Source organism: Lynx canadensis, chromosome A2, assembly GCF_007474595.2.
Source record: "Lynx canadensis isolate LIC74 chromosome A2, mLynCan4.pri.v2, whole genome shotgun sequence".
Lineage (NCBI taxonomy): Eukaryota > Metazoa > Chordata > Mammalia > Carnivora > Felidae > Lynx > Lynx canadensis.
The window spans coordinates 155,462,336-155,485,409 of record NC_044304.2 but is presented as its reverse complement, the minus strand read 5'-3'; the positions used below and the strand labels follow the sequence as shown (position 1 = coordinate 155,485,409).

The following is a 23,074-nucleotide window of genomic DNA, read 5'->3' as shown; positions in this document are numbered from 1 at the left end:
GGCAACCGTGGCCACATTCAAGTGCACCTGTACCTTCCCTCAGGCTGACATTTTAGGATGATTTTCCTAGAGGAACATGGAGGTTTACAAAGCAGATACACTCACCTAGAAGTGTTGACTCACACTGGTGAGCCTCCTGATGCCAGCCTGGGCCTGGGGCCTCAACCCAGGAATTCTGCCCATATGGAGGAGCAAGCAGGGGCAGAGGACCCAGGTGGTGCTAAGGTCCCACAAGCTCAGCCTCTTGACCCAACCACACCAGAGAAGTCAGTCCCCTCTTCTCTTGGTACTTGAAGAGAGCTTTGAAAGGTAGCTTGTCCTCCTGAAGAGAGAAGCTTCCTACTTTATGGACCCTGATGGGAATGCTGAGATCAAAGGAAAGAACACTGTCCAACCTCCCCTTGGCCATACTAACTTAGGGACCAGAAGCAGCTATGACCCAGAGGGTTCTGGGAAACGTGACTGCAATGGAACTTGTCTGAAAATGTTAAGAGCTGAGCCCGAAGGGGTAGTTTCATTAAATGAAGTGTAGCCTGGAAAAGTGGCCGAATCTTTAAGAAGCTCCTAGGTTTTGTTAGCGGGGGAAGTGGGAAGGACACAGCTATTGGCATTCCTCTCTAGCCACGGCCAAAATTAGGGGATCAAATATCATACTAGACTTATATTTTACCTTCACATAAAGCAGCTTAAGCATTTTTAGATAAAGGGATTTTTTTCTTTTTGCTTCATTCACGACCGAGTTTAGTCACACAGAGATATATAAAAAACGGAAATGTATTAATGACATGTGAAATCCTAAACGAGAAGGGATAAAAACTTGGCATACTGCTTCTGGAAAGTGGCCAACTCTTAGTCTCTGTGCAGGCTCAGGTGATCGATGGCATGAAAGCCCTTTGAGGACAACAGTTAAGGGCAAGTTGACTTGATTCTTCCTTCGGCCTCAATCACTACCTCCCCTTGAGGCTGCTCCTGAGTGTTCAGCACAGAAAAATCCTCTTTCTCTGTGCACCCACCGGCCCTCTGCTATGGCACTGGTCATCTGCCTCCACCACGGCCTGGGTGGCCATTAAGGACAGGAGCCATCCATGTTTTTGTATGTATGTCCTGGGTACTACCACATGACTAGCATTCAGTAGGCACTCAATTAATGTTTAGTGAGTTGAATTTAGTTTGTAAAGCAAATAATTAAGAAGTGCAATAGAGCTGTCTTCAAATATTTGAAGGACCTTTGGAGGAAGATGGTCCTGACTTTAACTTACGTTACTTTAGCAGAAAGGACCCAAGTCCAAAAAGTCAAAGTTTGGAGAAAACATATTAAGGTGTTTTTGTTTTGTTTTGTTTTGTTTTGTTTTACTTTAGAGAGAGAGACCGCATAAACAGGGAATAGGAACAGAGGGAGAGACAGAATCTTAAGCAGACTCCATGCTCAGTGTGAAGCCTGATGTGGGACTCGATCCCATGACCCTGGGATCATGACATGAACTGAAATCAGGAGTTGGATGTTCAACGGACTGAACCAGCCAAGTGCCCCTAAGGTTTAAAATAAGGAAGAGCTGGGGTGTCTGGGTGGCTCTGTTGGCTGAACATCTGACTCTCGAGTTTGACTCAGGTCATGATCTCAAGGTTGTGAGATTGGGCTGAGCTTGCTAAAGACTCTCTCTGCCCCACCCCCACTTGCACGCATGCTCTCTTTTAAATGAAATAAGAGCAAAATGACAACAGGAGAGCCAATAAGGAAGCGGCCCCCTGCTACCATGGAGACTTTGACCCAGAGGGGAGACAGGAAATTATCTAGATTTCTGCTCCCAGGATACTCATAATGAGGTGAGTGCCATCAAAATGGTACAAAGTGATGTCTGAGTTCAGAGGCAGAGTCTGGTTTTAGTGAAGCTGATTCAGAAAGTTTTACCCTATGACCCAGCAATAGCACTGCTAGGAATTTACCCAAGGGATACAGGAGTGCTGATGCATAGGGGCACTTGTACCCCAATGTTTATAGCAGCACTTTCAACAATAGCCAAATTATGGAAAGAGCCTAAGTGTCCATCAACTGATGAATGGATAAAGAAATTGTGGTTTATATACACAATGGAATACTACATGACAATGAGAAAGAATGAAATGTGGCCTTTTGTAGCAACGTAGATGGAACTGGAGAGTGTTATGCTTAGTGAAATAAGTCATACAGAGAAAGACAGATTCCATATGTTTTCACTCCTATGTGGATCCTGAGAAGCTTAACAGAAGACCGTGGGGAGGGGAAGGGAAAAAAAGAAAAAGGTTAGAGAGGGAGGGAGCCAAAACATAGGAGACTCTTAAAAACTGAGAACTGAGGGTTGATGGGGGGTGGGAGGGAGGGAAGGGTGGGTGAGGGGTACTGAGGAGGGCACCTGTTGGGATGAGCACTGGGTGTTGTATGGAAACCAATTTGACAATAAATTTCATATTAAAAAAAAAAGTTTCTAGAAGATGCTGAGTGCACACTGAGCCTCGAGGAAGTGGAGGCCATCGGCAGGCCTAGCAAGGTGGCTTGGAGGTGGGCAACGGCAAGTGGTCTGGAGGAAGCCCAGGATATGTGGCTGAAATGGAGTCTGAGGCAAGACTGTGGTCAACGTTCAACTCCCGGCTGGTGCTGCCAACAGACATGGAGCCACAGAATGTTTTCACCAGAGCAGTGACGTAGCAGGAAGCATGTTTTTATTTTATCTATGTTTTTAAATGTTTATTTTTGAGAAAGCACGAGTGGGGGAGGGGCAAAGAGAGAGGGGGACAGAGGATCTGAAGCGGGCTCTATGCTGACAGCACAGAGCCCAATGTGGGGCTTGAGCTCACCTGAGTCCCAAACCGGACACTCAACCAACTGAGCCACCCGGATGCCCCACAAGGTGTATTTTTAGAAAGGCAGAGTGGTGTAAAAGTTGAATTAAGTGGCAAGTAGAAGAGATAAACATCTATGCAATACTTTTCCTCTGCTAGATTGCTTTTCCTGTATACTATTTCATTTCATCCACACAAAAACCATAGAGGGTAGGCAGCTCTGTTTCAGTTTTACAGATGAGAAAATGGAGACTGGGAGTTTGGTGACTCAGTGGTGGGTCAGAGGTGTCCACCAAGGGCTGAGTGACCACCAAACACTGCCTTAGTAAGAAGGGCCCCGGTGGCACTCGGGGAGTGGATATGGATGAAAAAGCCACACAGAATACGGCACAGGAAATATTGACAGATGTTGACAATTGCTGCTAAGGTACGGGTGACACTGCAAAAGTGAACAATGACTCAGAAGTGACTGGGAGACTCCCCGTGCTGAAGAAGGCAAGAAAAGCAGCTCATTTCATTAGGGGAAAGGAAAGGACAGAAGCTGATACTTGTCAGGCACCTGCAGTAAGCCGGGCACTTAACACATAGGCCAGAAACATAAAGCACATGCATACCATACACAGAGAAAGTGCAAGTCTAGTCCTAGGCATGTTTGAGTATCCAGAAGGGTGGAGATGTCCAGTGAACAGTTAGAAACACGAGGCTGGAGCTCAGAACAGACCATTCCATACCATTTCCAGCTCATCTGTGCAGAGATCATCACCACTGTGTGAGGAGATACTGGTGCCAAGGAGGCATGTGTGTAGGGAAAAAGAAAAGAACACCGAAGGTCAGATTTACAGGTGAAGCAAAGAGCAAAGGAAGCAGAAAAGGCCCAGGAAAAAGGAAAAGTCATGAGTGTGCTGTCATGTAAGACAAGAGACGAGAGTCTGAAAACCAGAGACAGGTAAATCCACAGGAGCTCAGCAAGAGGAGGTTCAAGGATAGGTGACGGGCAAAACAGCCAGGAGGAAGCAGGTCTCCAAGAAAGCAGCTTCTGTGACATGGTGGGAACAGAAACCAGACTTCAAGAGATGAGGGAGGTTGGTACAGAGCTATAGAAGTGATAAGATTATTCTTTTTGCTACATGAGCCCCAAGCTTTGTCTTTGGTCTCAGAGCATATGAAAAGGTAAGGCCCTCAGCCAAAGAGACTCATTTTCCTATTCCTCTAGGAAACATCCCTTGAACAGAATCAGGCTCATCTTTTCTGCCCCCCCCCCCCCCCCCCCCGCCAAGAACAGTAGTCTTCATCTACCATGACAAGAGGTCTGTACGGAGTCAGCTCTTACCCTATCAGGTGATGAGCTGCTCGAGGCTCATAAATGTGTCAACAACTTAATTTTGATTTGAGAGAGAGCACTGCATGGTAAGTACAAACCCAGGCTTCAGAGTGGAATAGATCTGAGGTGGAATCCTTGGTCTGGGAACTATGTGACTTCGGGCAAGGCACTTAAACTCTCTAAGCAAGCACTAGCAACTCCAAAGAAGGTAGAGCCGGTGATAAACTGAGCACAGATGAGTAAAAACGTAGGAAGTGCTATTATTACAGGCCGACCATGTTCATGTGTTCCACTCCTTAGTTACTTCTCAGCACAATCCTAGAAGGCAGGTACTATTTTGCAGATGGTGAAATTGAGGCTAACCTTCATCGCATCTGGACCTGATGCTATTGGTAACACTTTGGTAGTAGAAGTGACTCCCTTCATGGCTTCTCTACCCCTCTCTTCCTGTCTTGCCCCCCAACAAACACCTGCCTGCCACTGGTGGGGGGCAAAGAGGAGCCCTCCGCCTTGCTGGCGGGGGCAAGGAGGACCCCTGCGCCTCGGGTATAAATGAAGGCTTGCTAGGAAGCCTGCATCTGCCTTGCTGGTTAATTCCTCAGGCTGCTGTTTTGTCCCAGGTGGGCTCACCAAGTATCCATCTCTTTAATTCCACGCGTCCCAGAAACAGAGAAAAAAGAGCGGGGATTAGTCTGAAGACCTTAGTTTAAGGTTCTACCATTTACTTAATCGCCTGACCCTGTGCTTGTTTTGTGGTTCTCCAGGCCCAGTTCTACAAAATTAGGGCCGATGGGAAGATGCAAAGAAATAACGTTGAAACAAGATCTACCGAGGATATGGCAGAGATGCTCTGAAATGTGAGCTCTTCCCTTCCCCGGTCTGCCTCTTCCACCTGACTCTGAAGGTGGTTTAAAGGTCCACTGAGACCATCGCCTCCCTTTGGGGCTCTGTGAACTGCAAGTGTCACCCAACTCATAAGTGACCCCCTTTCTGCCCTTTTCTGTGTGGCCAGCACCTCTTCCCTAAGAAGCTGGATGGATAGATTGAAGTCTCCTTGTCTTCTTCGCTGCTGAAAATCCAGACACAGAATTCTTTTGTTTTTAACATTTTCAATTTAAAGGTGTCTGTCATTAAAAGGAAAACAGCTCTGGGGCGCCTGGGTGGCGCAGTCGGTTAAGCGTCCGACTTCAGCCAGGTCACGATCTCGCAGTCCGGGAGTTCGAGCCCCGCGTCGGGCTCTGGGCTGATGGCTCAGAGCCTGGAGCCTGTTTCCGATTCTGTGTCTCCCTCTCTCTCTGCCCCTCCCCCGTTCATGCTCTGTCTCTCTCTGTCCCAAAAATAAATAAACGTTGAAAAAAAAAATTTAAAAAAAAAAAAAAAAGGAAAACAGCTCTATTATTACACTAATTGGCCTAGGTGTCTGATTCTTCTCGAAGATTGTGAGCAACCCCAAGACACTGAGTTTTGTTTTACCATCCACAGTGCCTAGAACCCTAGTACTTAGCGGGGACTTAACAACTGGTTGTTTATTTAATGAATAATTCACACTGAACGGGTTCTAATGGTTCATTAATGTGGCAATGGGCTCCCCTCTTTCACAGCCACATCTTGGACATCCTTGATCTTCTGATGGCTTCTATAGATAGGGAGAGTGTATTTTCCAAAGCCCAAGTCAAGACATGTGGTATGGGACAGGATCTGATAACAGGAAAGTGTATTTGAAATCAGGAGACTTCCAGAATGTCTGGGAGGTGGCACAGCTTCACACAGGCCCTCATTCTCCAATTATTTTATACTTGGGAATAAAATGCACATCATTACCCACCTGTCCCCCCCAAAGCCCAAGTTCTGTTAGGATGGAAAGGATTCCTTTACCCTCTCTGGGGCCATCTTCATAAACCCTTTCCAGAGTAATGCTTTAGGGCTTTTCTGGAATCACTTTCCCATTGGTACGCCCTAAGCCATCGCCAGCCCCCGCTAAGGTGCAGAGAGCTGAACAGTCCAGGCTTGTCAAGCCCCTCCCCATCCCATCCACAAGGGGCACGCTGCCCTGGGTTCACAGGTGTGCCTGCCCACCCTGCCCCCCAGCTCACTGATCCAGGCCAGGTCAAGTCAGCTTTTGGGTACCCAGAGAGCATGGGGACCCTAACTCCTGTGTTCACACAGTGCATTTCAGCCATCCAAGTAGTGGGGGTGACAAGATACCTGGCGGGGGACAGAGCTCCCCTCCTCCCTTTCTTGGGTCCGGCTATTTCTGCTGCAGCTTCTCACCTGTCCTTAACCCCCCAGGGCAGGAGAGAGGAAATTCCTCATTTATATCTGCCCCTCCCTTTTGTTTCCCCAGGAGCAGCTTTTATGCCCACTAGGAGGGGTCTCTCCGTTTATTTCAGGAACCAGCATTTTTCTTTGATTTATGATTCATTTCAAGAGCCAGAGGCTTGCCTGACAAGTTCCCTTTCTCTGAAGCTTGCATACCTCTGTAAGAACATCCTAGAAGAGCCATAGGGATGGAAGCTTTTGAAGCTGCTTTAGAAATTACCTAAGTTTCCATGGCAATCAAGCACTGTGAAGTCACCACCACATTCTGGGTCTTTCTGTTTCCACTGAAAAGGCTGTTGGAGAAATCTGTTCTTTCTCAACAACCCTCCCCCCACCCCACCCCCATGCCACCTCAGTAATAGAGATGGTCTTCCAGCGACCCTGCCCTCTCTCTCTTCTCCTGCCTGCCCTTCCCCCATCCCATTCTTGTAACAGTCCATTGTCTGCAAGCAAAGACCCCCAATTCAGGGCAGCAATGTGATTATTTCTACCCCAGGAAAAACAGGGTCTTCTTACCATGATAGGAGGAGACCTTAGGACATCAGTCTCCTTACCTGACTCTGGACTATACTCATTGGATAACTCAGACATGTCTGAGCATGTCTGTGTCAGCAGAGGCAGGCCAGTCAGGAAGGCACCAGGCTGAAGAGAAATCACTCATTCTGAGTGAGACCCCCAATCGCCCACCCCATACTCAGCCTAGACACTGAACCAAAACCATGCCTTACTGTCTAGAGTAACCCAACTTTGCTATATTCCCTTGTCTCCTTTACACTTCTGGGTCTGTCCTGCCCACGTAGGATTAAAAAAATTTTTTTTTAATGTTTTATTTATTTTTCAGAGACAGAGAGAGAGAGGAATAGCAAGTGAGCAAGCACGTAAGGGGCAGAGAGAGAGGGAGACACAAGCAAGCTCCAGGCTCTGAGCTGTCGGCACAGAGCCCAATGCGGGGCTCGAACTCACAAACTGTGAGATCATGACCTGAGCTGAAGTCGGACACTTAACTGGCTGAGCCACCCAGATGCCCTTTTACATTTTTATTTATTTATTTATTTATTTTTTTAATTTTTTTTTTCAACGTTTATTTATTTTTGGGACAGAGAGAGACAGAGCATGAACGGGGGAGGGGCAGAGAGAGAGGGAGACACAGAATAGGAAACAGGCTCCAGGCTCTGAGCCATCAGCCCAGAGCCCGACGCGGGGCTCGAACTCACGGACCGCGAGATCGTGACCTGGCTGAAGTCGGACGCTTAACCGACTGCGCCACCCAGGCGCCCCCCTTTTACATTTTTAAAAAAATGTTTACTGTTGAGAGAGCGAGCAAGCACGAGCGGGGGAGGGGCAGAGAGGGGGACAGAGGATCTGAAGCAGGCTCTGTCCTGATAGCAGTGAACCCGACATGGGTCTGGAACTCATGAACTACAAGATCGACCTGAGCCGAAGTTGGAAGCTCAACCGACTGAGTCACCCAGGCACCCCCGTAACTGACTGGTTTTGATTATTCATTACAGGAACTTCACAAAAGATCCATCAACTTCCACTGAAAACACTGACAGTGTGGGCTCTTAAGATTTTTTCAACCCCGCTGTTTCCATCAATTCTAGACATCATCAGTATTTTCAACCAATCTCAATCAAACACCTGCACTGAAATAAAGGCCTTCAAGCAAACTTCTAATTCTCAATAAATTCTGACCTTACCTTCCCGCTCTGAGACCCTCCCAGTTTTGCAAGGTGCTGTTGTCCCCTACTGCAGTAAGCAACAAATTCAGCTTAGTCTTATCAGCAGCAATGCTAGTTGTGTGGGCAATGCTTGGGGAGCCAGCTTTTGATTGAGGAAAGGGGAGCACATGTCTATGTGATTATTTGGTCATCAAAGAACAGGGGTGATTTTAAGCAAAGCAGAATTGGCCTGAGTTAGGGAAAACAAGGTACTGTAAGCAGAAGAGAGGAAAGACCTGACTTCTCAAGACCTTCTGGAGCCCCTGAAGCAAAGGGTTGCCATGCCCGGGTCTCAGGGAGGGTGAGTGTGGGACAGTGATGGAGGCAGAGCTGGCTTCCTGGGCATGCAGCCCGCATAGCTGTGTGCTTGTTTTAATGCTCTGCTGTCACCATCTTGAAATGTGTAATGCTTAAATAAGGAGCCCACGTTTTCATTTTGCATCAGGCCCCACAAATTATACAGCTGGTCCTGGTTGCGGGAGTGGGGGGAGGGGGATGCTTCCAGATGTATGACAATGCAACATTTTCAGGGGCATGTGACAGTCCCCCTACTTTACCTGGCCACCCTGGGGCACAGACATCATGCCCCACTCACAGGAACTGCCATGGGAAGTCGAAGAAGCTCTAGCTATCAGCACCCCAGAAGGAAGCCACCTCACTGATAAAAGCCACATAATATCAAGTGATCGCCTAGGGGAGAACCCCCAGGGCAATCTGTGAAATAGAAGGAAGGCCAGAATGAGGGATGATGCCCCCTCGATCTTCAAACCCATTAGCATTGCCTCCAAGGCCCTACATCTGCTCTGCTTGAGGGAATACCTCCATCTCACTCGGTTCCTGTTACAACTGTCCTCTTGCTTAACTTCCTTGGACCCACCAGGCTCATTTCCATCCCAAGTCCCTTGCATCTGCTGTGCTGTTTGCAAGGACTGATCCACCAAGTCTTTCCAGGAAGACTTCCATTCAATGGAAGAGGAAGACTTCCAGTGAAGGCTTGAGAGGCCTTCTGCCTACCCGCTGCCCCCTCATCTACAGCAATGCCCCATCACTCCCTTCCTCCCTCCCAGCTTTCTTTTTCTCCACAGAAATGTCCCATCGTCTGGCAACATATTATATACTTACAGTACTTGCTTATCTGTCCCTCCAACAAGAATGTAAACTCCATGAGGACTTTGCCTTATTCCCCACTCTAGCCCAAGTACATAAACCGTGTCTGTCACAAAGGCAATCAAAATTTATTGAATAAGTAAGGTGGTGATTAACCAGAGAGGCATGATCTGTTCAAGCAATTTTATCTTTATCATCCCATGGAATGTGTCTCTGCATGGCGCTGGCAGTGATGGGATAAGACTGTTCAGAGCAGTGTGTCATTGAAGGTGGCTGTTTAAAAAAAAAGTAGCTAAAACAATAATATCTCAAAATTTTTTTGAGAACAGCACTAGGAATTGTCCTAAGCCCTTCACATGAGTGAACTCTAGAATTCTCACAACTGCTATGCTTCTGGTAGGTACCATCATTAGTCCTCTTTACAGATGAGAAAGTTGAAGCAATACCTGAAAGGTGGTTAAGTAACTTTCGTAAGTCACAAGGCCAGTCCAAGGCTCCGTTAGTCCTGGACTAGTTTTTCATGACAAAACTATAATTTTCCCTTTTAGTTGCATGATTCTACTTCCTGAACAAAGAAAACTTTAGTTTGGTGGCAGGGAAACCAAACCTACCTTCCGGAAGGTAGCTCATGGTCACGTGTGCACAGGGACATCCAAGAGACGAAGGTTGGTTCCTCCCATGAGATCTCACAGATACCTTCACCGTCCACCCTACTTTCCACCTCCTTCTAGGGTCTGCTTTCTGTCTTAGCATTCCCTTCCGGGAATTTAATGACAAAGCTTCCCCCGGTTCTGGAGACTATGTAGCACCGTGGCTTTGCTGAGTGTTTGGTGGGCAGGTTGTAGGCATCCTGGTACGGCGTTTACTGACCAGACTTGGGTTTACAGGACCAAGGCTGCTTACTAGTCTCCTCTGAAGTACAAATCTATAATGGAGGCAGGTCCCCTTGGGTGGCAAGGACGGAACTCCTTCAGATTTTTTCCAGCTGGAACTCCTTCGGATCTGTTCCAGTTCTTCAGGTGAAAGTGAAGCCCTTCTGCTGCCTGGGTGGCTGGAGTGATTGATCCTGGCCACTCGTTCTACATTAGGTAAATGTGTAGGTTATTTCTTAATCCCCCTGGCAATGTGTCTCCTCCCTCAAATGTCTTTGTTGTGAATGTAATTATCAAATGCTAATAAATATTCAGATATGCACCTTCCAAAAGGCAAGATTTATTCTAGGGTATGAAGTAGTTTGTGAATCTCTGCTCAGGATTTTATAGGAAATGTTGTAAGACAAAAAGCCAAGAAGAGAGTTGTGATGATCTAGTGAAATCTCACATGAACCTATAAAAGCAGTTTCGCAGGGTAAGTAGATGGGTTTTATGCCCTTGTTTGGTCACGGTAGATTATAGATACTTCTCTGCCTATTAGAATGGACTTCACTTAGGGCATACATATAACAGTAACAGCTACCGTTTACTGAGGGTTTTATAAGCTTTGCGGCATGGTAAGTCATTGAGTTATTGAATTTACTCTCTCCTCCAACTCAGAATATCTAATTTATATGGTCTCCCTCTTCTTACCCATGAGTCATGAAGTAATAACCCACGGTCATGAAGTTGGAGGCACGGTGCCTCTGGGACTTATAGAGATGCAGTCCTAGCCACGTTTCTAAGTAGTGCTGGAACTAGGAGTGATAGTGGGGAGAGGCTGATGGGAGCCCTGGATGTTGTTGTACTTTGTGGGCATCCCCCAAATCACATCATCACCTAATGGCCATAGTCCCCCAGGAAAAAAATGGCAATTCCCCCAGTCCTATTGCCTCAGACTTTCCATTTTAGGCTTGTAAGTTCTCAGAATTGCTGGACCTTTATCAAGGTTTTTGTCTATCAGAAGAGGAGTATCTGGGGGTTAACTGTACAGCTGAACCGCTTTCCGGTGAGCCTAGTGGAAGGGGTGACATCTGGCCTCGTTGGTGTGCAAACCACTGCAATCACTCAAACTTGATAGCTCGAACTCCTTCAGGGCATTCTCTTCGCTCCCCTTGACTGACTGGGAAGGTAGAAAAAGGCCACACTGGTCACAGGTGGTAGGAAAAGGACCTTTAATGATTTCCTTTTCCCATTACCACCTGTGCCCTCCATTCTGGCCATGATCTCCTCCAGATGCCCCTTTGTGCTTTGAGAAAGTAAGAAAAGAAAGGGAATGGAGTGAGATTCTGGGACTGGAACCTGCGTAGAAGCACAGCCTGGAGCCGTGCCAGGGTGGGAAGATGGGTGTGGGGCCTGGGGTCATGTGGACCTTCAACACGGAGCCAAGAGCCCACGCAGCAGGATGAACTTCTGTCACAGGCCAGCTCTGGCTCCAGTGCTGCAGTTCACTAGCTGGGCGGCCTGGGACAAATGACACAACTACTCTGATCTAGAGACACAGACGGTGGATCACAGTGGATGGTCTCTAAAGTTCCTTCCATTCTTGGCACTCTTGAGCCCCCATTAAAGACAAAGCGCTTCATGAATTCATGTACAATTCATACCCTACTTCCAAAGGGAATTTAAGACATTTTATAACAGAAGTATAGAGACCTTGGGACTGTTCAAATAAAGAGAGAAAGAGGATAAGGAATCCCACAGAGGGGGAGCAGATTAGACCAGGAACAGAAAATAAGGCAGCGTACTTTTTCAAGGATAGCTGTTCCACTGAGACAAAATACTTTCTCTCTGTTACACACAATTCATTTTTGCAATGCACGCATTCAAAAGATATTTGAGAGTGCAGACACTGTTCTCAACTTGGGGGATACCTTAGAGAACAAGGTGAGCAAGGTTCTGGAGCTTACATGTTAAGTGGGGGAGAGAGGCAATGAACAAACACACTGCAGACACCTAGGGCCCAGATCTTGGTGTCTAACACCATTGTCCAACAAAAGGAACCAGGGCTCCTTGGAGAAATGGCTCATCCTAGGTCTGGGCAGGAAACATAGATGAGCCTGGAGTACCTTGTGGTATGCCAAAAAGTAACAGGGGCTCAAAAACCCCCTCAAAACAAAACAACAACCAAAACCCACATTGATGTCAAAGAGGCACAGGGCCACCTGAAAGAGTTCCCAATGGCCAAAGCTGAAGCTGGGGCACTAAAACAAATCTAGAATTGGATTATAAACCAAAGTAAAAAATTAATATCCACAAGTCCACACTGATATAAATAAATGACTGAATCAATTTATAAATGGAAAAGAGAGGGACGCTTGGGTGGCTCAGTCAGTTAAGCGTCTGACTTCGGCTCAGGTCATGATCTCACAGTGTGTGGGTTCAAGCCCTGCATCGGGCTCTGTGCTGACATCTTGGAGCCTGGAGCCTGCTTCGGATTCTGTGTCTTCCTCTTTCTCTGCCCCTCCCCCACTCACTCTCTGTCTCTTTCTCAAAAATAAACAAATATTTAAAAAATTTTTTTAAATTGAAAAAATTTTCAAGTGGGGAAGAGAGGCAAATCTCCCTTATAGAAGAATTCCAAATAACTTAAGTAGATACTCCGCCCTAAAGGAGAGGGAGTCGAACTCCCCAGTCCTCAGGGATGGGCTGTGCCTGGTGACATCCTTCCAAAGAGAAGAGTATGGACAGAGGGAAAAGAGAGTAACTCTGCAGTAGAGAAACCCCCACACACGACTTCAACCGGGTGATCAGAGGCAGTGTCATGAATCACGTGGGCAGGTTGTACTTGTAACACGATGTGATGGAATGACACTTGACCTCTGCCCTTTTTCCTCCCAAACCCACTACTCGGCCTAATCACGCACAAAAATCAGGCAAGTTCCAGCAGAGGGGCCAGACTGCTCTATGGATGGGCAGCGCTCTGCGGAATTGCTGAGGTCATTAAAACAAGGACAGTCTGAGAAATAACTCCAGCCCCAGGGAGCCTAAGGAGATGTGACAACTAGATGGATAGATATCAGGTAAAAACATAGAGAATCTGAATAAACTGTGGACATCCGTTAATAATAATTTATCAATATTTATTAATTATAACAGACTATGCTAATGCAAGATGTTAATAGTAATGGAAACCATGCGCAGGGGCAGAGGGTAATATGGGAACTCTCTTTACTGTCTGCTCCATTTTTCTGTAAATCTAAAATTATAAATCTAAAAAATGGATCTATTAAAACAAAAAAGGGGATCTGAAGGTCTGAGAGGGAGGAAGTCCGGGCCTCTCTCCTGCTGGCCCCGAATATGCAAGCTTCCTAGAATTCTGTAGCTGCAGGGAAATGAATCCCACCCACAACACTGTGAACCCTGGAAGAGGACCCTGGGCTCAGAGGAGACCAGAGCCCCTGCTACAGACACCTTGACTGCCATTTTGTGAGTCCCAGAGCCGAGAGCCCAATTAAACCGTGCTTGAAATTCTGATCTGTAAAAACTGTGAGACAATACATGTTTGCTTTAAGCTGCTAAAAAACAAACAAAAAAACTGAAACCACGACACAACAACAAACATTTCAGAAAGCCCCGACTGTGCCGTAGAAAGTTGAATTAATGAAAATGTAGAGAGTGACTAGGTGGCGCCATGAATTTGGGCGGTCAAGGAAGCCCCTTCTTGGGGTGACTTTTAAGCCGGAGTCTGAGTCCGAGGAAGGAGCCAGCCAGGAGGCCCGTGCAGGGGGGACGCCGTGAGCAAAGGCGGCAGTCAGCCCAGGGCCTTGCAGCGAAGCCCTGTGTGCTCCAGGAAAGGCAGCCGGGCGGCTGGACTGACCTGAAAGCAGGCAAGGGAAGGCTGGGGGGATAGTATGAGCCAGATGACGTGGGCTTCCATTAAGGACAGAATGTCTGGTTGCCCCTAGGATTCATATGTGGCGATATTACCCCTGAGGTGATAGAATTAGGAGGCGGCGATTTGGGGACATGATTAGGTCACAAGGGTGGTGTCCTCATGACTGGGATCAGCGGTCTCATGCAAGAGGCCCCACGGAGCCCCCCGGCTCCTTCCGCCACCTGAGGACACAGCAGGAAGGCGCCAGCCTGTGAACCAGAAAGTGGTTCTCACCAGATGCAGAATGTGCCAGCACATTGATCGTGGACTTCCCAGCCTCCAGAACAGGAAGAAATAAATTTCTGTTGTTTGTAAGCCATCCAATCTCTGGTATTTTGTTACAGCAGCCCAAGCTGGCTAAGACTGCTTTTGAAAAAGGGTGAAGATTTTGGATTTTATTTTCACTTTGACTAGAAGAAGCCTTTGGAGCACTGGTGGCAGATAAGTGACATACCCGACTCACAGTTTTAAAAGCATTATGTTAACACTGCGAAGGACTGATTGCTGGGTGCCAGGGTGGCATCACGGCATCTAGATAGGAGGCTCCAGGATTAGCAAAAAGCTCACAGAGGCTTGGACCTGAGTGGTGGTGGAGAGGGTGGATGTCCCGCAGGAGTGTGTGAGAGGGCGTGTGGCGGGGGTGGGGTGTGGGCTGGAAGTTCACACTCATCTTGTGGATGTGGGCCCTGCGGTGGCTCTGAGGGTGCCCAGTGGGTGAATTACAAGCAACCGTAGCCGCCCCAGGCTCCCCCACCGCGCTGTCTTTTCCCCGTGTCATCTTGTTCCTGTGATTCTGAATACCACTGATGACTCATCAAGACACGCGGCTCTGGTAGTTTCTTGCACCCAGTTGGTGCCGTGCCACGCCGGGCCAGATTCTCTCCCGGAGGCTCTGGCAAAGGGGACACTGGATCCCACCCACTGCCCCCAGCCCCCGGCCCGACTAATTCACCCTACTTAATTAATTGCCTCCTCTGCACTGAGTGTTAATTAAATAATTTGTTGCTAGTTGTTTCCCAAGGTGCGGGGTACCCTCTGTTTAACCAGGAACTAGTTAAATCTGGAAGAGAGTCGGGCCCAGGGTGGGCCATCCTCCTTCGTGTTGGAACAGAGAAGAGGTTAATGGAATTCTGTTTTTGTTTTGTTTTTTTTTTTTTTTGGCCCTGGTAGTTTCAACTAATATCAGATAAAATTCCATCTTGGACTCTTGACTCCAAATTTACCTTTTTCATTCTTGCTGACCCTTCTTCTTCCACCTGTTCACCACGCCCTTGCCTGGCCAGCACCAGCCCAAATGCTGCCGTTGGTCCCCACCAGCTGTTGTTGTCACTCAATCTAATCCTTGGGGCACCAGCCCGTGCTCGGTACAGATGCCTGGAATGCCAATCTGGGGGAAAGCTAGGGCTGTGAGACCTTTTTGCCACAAATACCCGGAGTCCGAGTGACTGATTGTTTTGCCATATCCATGACGTGGCTGTCACTGGTAGTGGACTCTCCAAGCACCTCAACAGCCTAATCCTAGAAGGTTGATTCCCAGGGGCCAGGGACAGGTCAGGTGCTGGGAGGGTTTGGTGCTGAAAGGGCTCTTTGACACACAGGGTTCTATAGGCCAAAGCATCTTTCAGGGTTGACACCCGGGCCTCTCTAGTAGATCTCTCTGCTGAGCAGGGATCGGGGAAGGACCGCGTCTGTTCCTCAGTCGGCTCCCTCTCCAGCTCCTAACCGAGCCAAATTCACGGGGTCAGGAGATGGCAGCTGCTCTGGGCATCTGGCCCCCCACGGCTGTGTCTGGCCTAGTTGGAAAGGACACTAGCTTGAGGCAGAAGAGAGTGTTCTCCCACCCTTAGGAGCTTCAGCTTCCCCAAAAGACCACTGTTCAAGGGATCAGCTCTTCGTGGCTTTGTCCTTGTTCTCCTCCGTGGGAGCCTGGCCCGATGGTGCCCACGAGGTGTGTGGACACCACCTCTCTCCCTAGCCTCTTGTGGGAGGGCACAGCCCTACTTATGGACCCAGCGAACGAAGCTCCAGGCTGGAGGGAACGGGTTAACTCCAACCAGGGCGGTGTCCCAGTTGGCAAGAAACAGCTCTTAGAACAGCAACTTCCCCGAAGCTCTTCTTGATGCTAACATTTTATCATGAACTATGATTTTGCCGTAATAAAAAAATATAGCGCGTGTCCTAGAAGGCAGATTTCGCTGAGCCCCTCAGTAACCAGGGCTCGGCTAGGTCTCCACAGGAATAACTGAAGCCCTGTCGTGGCACCTGCCCATCTCTTGCCGCATAAGGCTTTGAGAAACAGTCACAGAGGTGCGGGAGTGGAGGGAAGAAAGAAAACAAATCGTGAGAGGTCTTGGCCAACTGGCTCATCCCTAGAAGCATAACATTTTACAACCGGAGAGAGCTTGAAAGTTCAGCTATTCCTCAGGCTCTCGCCCTGCTTGCACATGAGGATCACCCCCAGAAGTCCTGCTTGGACTGCTCTGCGGTGAGGGCCCAGCATCAGTGTTTTTAAGGGCTTTTCAGGTGATTGGAATGTGCAGTGACTGAGAACACAAGGTGAGCAATGCGCTCACTCATCCACTCTGAGGGATTCCTCTGATTCCTCGTCATTCCAAGCTTTCAGACTGTCTTCTCCAGAGCCCCGGGCTTGCTGGTTGTGGGCAGGGTTCCAGGCACCCCTCCCTCTGCCCCTACACCTTCTCCTGGGAGAGTTCTCACCTATGTCTCAGGGGAGCAGGAAGCGCCCCTGACCCCACCCTGCTCACAGCTGTTGGCCCAGCCATGGTCACTCAGTTCTGGCCCGTTTACTGCCTGACCAATGGTGTGTGACCTGGCCAGGGAGGATAAATGGGCTAATCACATTACCTCTCTCTCTCTCTCTGTCTCTGTGTCTAGAAGCTGACTTGAGCCGCAGGGAAGGAGGTCACCAGAGTCCTGGAGACGCGGCACAGTCACACAGGATGTGGGCTGTGCGCCTGGCCTGGAGAGCAGGCAGTGCGTGCAGAAGGGGCTGGGAACAACTCAGAAGGGTGGGGATGAAAGAGTGTCAGTGCCTAGAGCTCCAGGATTCCTGCTCTGCCTGCGGCCTGTTTGCTCAGCTTTTCTCCGATTCCTAGGAGACCTTTCTAGAGCCTTAGAAAAGCCCTGTTTTACTGGAGCCTATCTCTGTATAACCAAAAGCGTCTTAGAGAGAACACTCACTACAAACAGGGCCACTCTACTTTTATCTTTTTACATTTCAGGGTCCATGGGAGATTTTGACTGGAAGATGGACACAAAAAGGTCTCCACTGTGGCGAAAAAGGAGTGCGGAGGCCAGGGGCTGAGCCCGACCCCTGCTTCACTGAGGATATGAGGCACGGAAAAAGGACTGGCAGGTCTTGCGGGCCTGTCTCCATGGGAGACCAGAAGAAGGGGTATAGGGACTGCTAGGGATCCCCCCTCCCTCCCTCCCTCATGACTGCAAGCACGGGACATCGGACTCTGGGGGCAGAGGGTTCCGTCAGCCTGGGGCACCCTGGAAAGCCCTGTCTTGTCTTTGGCTCAGAATGGCTGTGCTTCAGTGGTAAAAGGGCAAACTGTCAGGCCCCAAGACGAATCCTGCAATTCTCCCCCTCTCCCAACCGATAGCTCACCAGCCCCAGACATCTCTCCGTGCACCCAGAGGGACGGCCATTACCTTTCCCCAGGCTGACCCAGTCCTTCACCTGCCATCTCTGCTCAGAAACCCGGAGTCAGGCCCTTCACAAAGGGAACTTGAGCTGGTCATAAGCATGTGGTGCCTAAAGTCTAGCTGACATCGTTTCCATCTGTAGGACTCACTTTCCTTTCTTCCCATAAATATGTCTAATTCCTGCTATTCAAGCTCAGCTCCCCCTCCACCTAGCTCCACACGGTGCATCAATCCACTTCTTGCGGAGTAGACTGTGAGGCATGTATCTGACGGTTAACCTCAGGTCTGGACTGAGACGTCAGGGAAGACAGGCGCATGCAGAGCATGGATTGACTTTGCTTTCCATGGACTGGAACCTACTCCTGCATAGCCATACAGTTCTCTGTATCTATAATCCTTTATAAGGACACTGGATCAGTTCAATGGCCATGACACTAGCAGAGAGTAAGGGAGACAGATATGACAAAGGTCTAGCCTGGTCCTACCACCCTTAGAGTGCCTCATTTGGAAACGGTAGCAGAATTTAGGACTCGTAAATCAAAGGTGAGGATGGGCTTTTAAACAGGAACTACCCAAATAGCACCTGATTCCCATCCCAAAGTCCAATATCTGCATAAAAGGCCTGAGCATTTTCTGAGTTCACACTCACCCCCAGTCTGATACCTCTCTTTCAGTGCCATAACCTCACAGTCTCCCACACCAGGCCCTCGAGAGCTGAGGACCAGATCTTATCAGCGTTTGCATCCCCAGAAGCTGGCGCAGCGACGGATGGCTAAAAGGAGCTCAAAACATGTCTGATGAATGAATGAATGCGTGTCCCCTAGCCATTCTCTCAGAATCCCAGGAGCCAGGACCTTGGCTCCCCAGCAGCTCCCCAAGCCTGAGGCCTTACCTCCCATGAGGAAGAGAAGCCCTGCTACATACTGCATAAGGCCTCGGTCCCAGCAGCAGCCCAGCACGCCGATGATCCAGCCGAAGAGGATGATGGCCACCGCCATGCCCATGAAGCCGGCGGTCATCCTGCGCAGGTCTGTGGGGAAGCGAGTGGGCAACAGTTAGCATCGGAACCTAGAACTCGCAGTCAGGGTGCATCCCGGCCCCGGGTAAAAAGGGAGAGGGTGGCACACTGCAGGGGCGGGAAGGCAACATACCCTTTTCAGACAAGCTTGCACAACTGAGCCTCTTTTGTACAGGAGAGAGGGCCCCTGGCGGTAACTCTCCTCAGGTGCGAAAAGCATGCCAGGACAGTTTGGCTGGCAGGCACAAGGAGAGACTGCCGTCCCAATCGGCGTCACTTCTTATGCACCTTTGTGCCAGGTGCAGCGCTGTCGTTCCCAAGCACCAGGCCCAACGGTCTGCAACAGGAACTGCCTTTATCCTTATTGGAAAAACGGAGTCAACTGCTGAAAGCCTTACGGCTACTGAGTACCAGAACAAGGCATCCAACCCAGATCCGGATGGCTCCTAGGTGCTAACCACAGCATCATTCACCTCTCAGGAAGAAACGGGCCTTTAGTGGAGGGCGGGGGCTCGGCAGATGGGCTGCACCTGCCGAGCGCTCCCTCTCTTCCCTCCAGGGCTGACGGGGCTCTCCAGGAGGTCCAGTGCGAGGAGGAAGCTGCTGGCGGTGTCCTGTTCCTTCCCTCTAAGCCAGCTGGCAGGGGCTCAGCTTTCCCCGCACGTGGGGCTGCAGGGCGGAGAGCCAAACTTGCTGCTCTCAGACCGAGCCCCCGAGCAGGCCTCTTCAGCTCCCGCGGACCCCAGGTCAGCCCAGCTTTCTAGGTCCGGCCTTTCCCCGTTCCACGCCTCGCTGACCCCACCGCCCAAAGCCGATGCGGGTACGGCGAGGAGGGCGGTCTGGAAAGGCGGTGTTGTTAGTGGAAGGGAGAGGGCAGAGATACTGTCACCTGTCAGCCTCTTGCTAGGTGCGGCTTCCTCCTGGCTCTCTCCACTGCCCTCCAGGGCATGCCCACCAGCCTCACGCTCCCTCCCTGGCGTCCAGCCTTCTTACCTCCCTCCTCCTCCTTACCTCCTCACTGCTAGTCCTTGACTCCCTCCACCCTGCCCCAGCCTTGCCAGCCTGCCGCTCCCTGCCTACCTCTGCAGTTCGTGCAAAGCCCATCTGCCAGCCCCAGCCCCAGCCCCAGCCCCACCAATGGGGCTCCAAACAGGAGCAAGCCATCTGCCCAGCCTCTGCCCCGGGGCTTGCCGGGACAGCCTGGAGGGCCCCACGGGCACTCCTCCCTCTCAGGGAGTGGAAGTGAGGGCACCTGACAGCTAACCACATCCACACCCGTGGAAGCACAGGGTGATCTCGCCTCATGCCTACAAATGCCTGGCAGGTCTCCAGGCACCGCGAGGGCGCCCTGCCCGCTCTGTTCCTCTGTCACTCCAGTCACCCCCATCGGGAGCTACGGCAGATCCTGGCACAGTCAGGCTAGAGAAACCCTGGCCTTCTCCCCTCGGAAGAGGGATTTGGTCCACGCTCCCTGACCTGACACGGAGGATGAGACCCTGGCAGCGCCCCCAGGAGGCTGGCTGGAGGCGGGGAGGGAGGGGCAAAGGAAAGCAGCTCGCACAAGGGGCAGGACAGGACCCTGTTGCAGAGGCAGAAATCCACCCACGGAGCACGTTCCTGCTCTACCCGTCCTCCTCTGTCCTCCCCTGCCCGACCCGGAATGCCTGCCGCACCGGGTAGAAGTAATGCCCGTTCCTGTCACGTATGTGAACTGCCAGCAATGCCTCATCATCGTGCCACACTACAGATGGCTCCGATCACCACGGTGTCCGAGGAAGCTGCACGGAGGGCATCACTCGATCGCGGCACTCAGACGTGCACCCCGCTTCCCGAGCCGGCTCCCCGCTTGGTGCGCGGGCACCCACAGCCAGCTTGAGGTGAGGAGGGAGGCACAGTCTTGCCAGCTGCACAGGCACCACCTCGTACCCCGTGACCTAACTGCCCTGGTCGTCCTGCCACCTGTCTCAGCCCTTCTTCCTCAGGCGCCGCCCCAGACCCTCGCGTGAGCCAGGCCGGAGCTGCCTCCTAGGTGGAGGAGAGCATCCCTTGATGTGTGAGTCCATTTGGACGGACTCCCGGAAGTGCTGCATCCACTCTCCACTGTGGTCAAGGGCAAGGAGGTGGTGAGAGCGGCGGAGGAGAGCTCGGGGTATTTTTGGATTAAAGTAGGCTTACACCCCCTTAAACAGATCAGGAAATTTCACTCTATGCCCCTTTTCAGTGCATGAAGGGCTTCCAAAATCTTGGTTCCTTTGGCAACATCAGAGATGGACAGCACTGCTGAAACCACCTGGCCCCTCCCACTGCACTTGGCCTCGCTCATGGAGAAGCCTTACCGAGCCTCAGCCCCTGCAGATCCACGGGAGATTGCCTGGGGGATTAAGTGGACGATGTGTCCGGTAAGGTGTGTCCCCCCGGACCAGAGATGGAAAACTGGGCTGGGCAGGAAAAGGAAATGCGAATCGGAGAAAGAGGGAAGGCTATCATGGTTGGCGGAGGAAAGCAAAGTGTTTAACTTACAGGAAAAGGCACAACGTCAGGGACACGGGAAAATCATTTCTCTTGTAAAAGTCCAGAGACAGGTAACAGTCATCTGTGTCCCAGGCCCGGGAGGGGCCGTGGCCCTCTAGCACGGATTAGGTGCACTCTGTCAGCCAAAGCCGAGGGCCATGCTAAGCTGCTGATCTGGAAAAGCAGGATGAAGACCAGAGGTCAGGCCTGAGTATTTTCACCGACCGGGAGGATTTTTACCGTCACCCCGTGAGTCTGATTTTGCCAGAGCCGTGCACGTGTGTTTGGTTATTTCGTTCTCAGACCCACGTGGTAATTCAGGGCAGCTGCATCAACAACTTGCAAACACAGGACAAGAAATAGTCCTATTTTACAGACAAGGAAAGCAAAATCCAAAGTTTATTTATTTTGAGAGAGTGAGCAGGGGAAGGAGGGTAGGAGGGAGGGAGAGAGAGAGAGAGTGAGAGAGGGAGAGACAGGGATAGAGGGAGAGAGAGGGAGAGAGAGGGAGAGAGAGGGGGGAGAGACGGGAGAGAGAGGGAGAAAGAGGGAGAGGGAGGGAGAGAGGGGGGGGGGAGGAGAGAGGAGAGAGAGAGAGAGAGAGAGGAGGAGATGAGAGAGAGAGAGAGAATGAATCCCAAGCAGGCTTCAAGCTGTCAGCACAGAGACCCACGTGGGGCTCGATGCCACGAACCTGAGATCGTGACCTGAGCCAAAATCACAAGTCAGATGCTCAACCTATTGAGCCACCCAGGTGCTCCTAAAGAAGTTAAAGAATTTATTGACAAACCAGTGAAATAAAGGAAGAGTGAGCTGTGTGGGAAAAGAAAATTAATAATGCAGTTAAAGAACATACTGAGCATTTCTTCCTCCCAAATAAAGGGAGAACTATAGGTCTGGAATTTTTTTTTTTTCCAAAGATGGGAATCCACACGGATGGGAAAAGAGGAGAGATGACAACACACAGGACTGGAAGCAGCAAGGCTGGCGGACGGTGCGCTTGGCTGGAGCCAAACTGGAGGCAGCAGCGTTGAAGCAGAAAACCAACCTCGGAGTTCCCCAAAGTCTCGTGAACTGGCACCCACAGGTTCCTTTGGATCAGTTAGTTACCCACAGGGGAGGAACATAAATAAAAGCAGGATTTGGTGCAAGTTGTCTGAGATGGAACTAGATCCCTCGATCCCTCATCCACTCTGCGACACTAGGGGACCCCCCTCCCCTTCTCTTTCCCTGGAGTGGGGGTGCTTAGCACTGGCGGTTGACAGGCTCGGTGAGGGCCATTCCACATAGGTGATGAAGTGACCATTCACATACAGAATGTTGTATCCTTGCCCTTGGGACGCTAGCCCCCTTCTCCTCAGCTCCCGGAAGCTGACTGCCTGGCCTCTGCCGTCCAGCCTGGGGACTGGGAGAGGTCTCTCCAGGGATGACCAGCCCAAAAGGAAAGACCTAGATAGACACTCAGCACTGGAGGAGCCCGACAGGAAGCCCCTCTGACCACCGTGCAAGGGAGCGTCCCCGGACAAGCCCGCCACCCATTCGGTGCTTCAGACAGCTTTGGCAGGGTCACCTGCCGACACAGCACCAACCACGTACGGATAACCTGGGAGCAAAGGAACTTTAGGAAACGAGCTGCACAGAGAAGAGGCAATAACTCAAAATTATTATTAATATTCCCAGAGAGGCAAGACATGAAACGTATTTGGCCTCCATGAAATAAGAACAGGAAGGAGTCCATCGAAAAGAACTATCTGGAGAATACAGCACCTTAAAATAACAGAATCAAAGTCACTGAAATTT

General features: G+C 50.2%; 1 protein-coding gene across 1 annotated transcript in view; it reads right to left on the bottom strand.

Moving 5' to 3' along the window:
• Positions 1-23,074, bottom strand: part of TMEM178B (transmembrane protein 178B) — a 308,589-nt gene that overhangs the window by 18,908 nt on the left and 266,607 nt on the right. Inside the window, exon 3 of the mRNA XM_030308585.1 lies at positions 18,638-18,775. Within this exon, the coding sequence (XP_030164445.1) occupies positions 18,638-18,775 (138 nt within the window). The remainder of the gene's footprint in view (positions 1-18,637; positions 18,776-23,074) is intronic.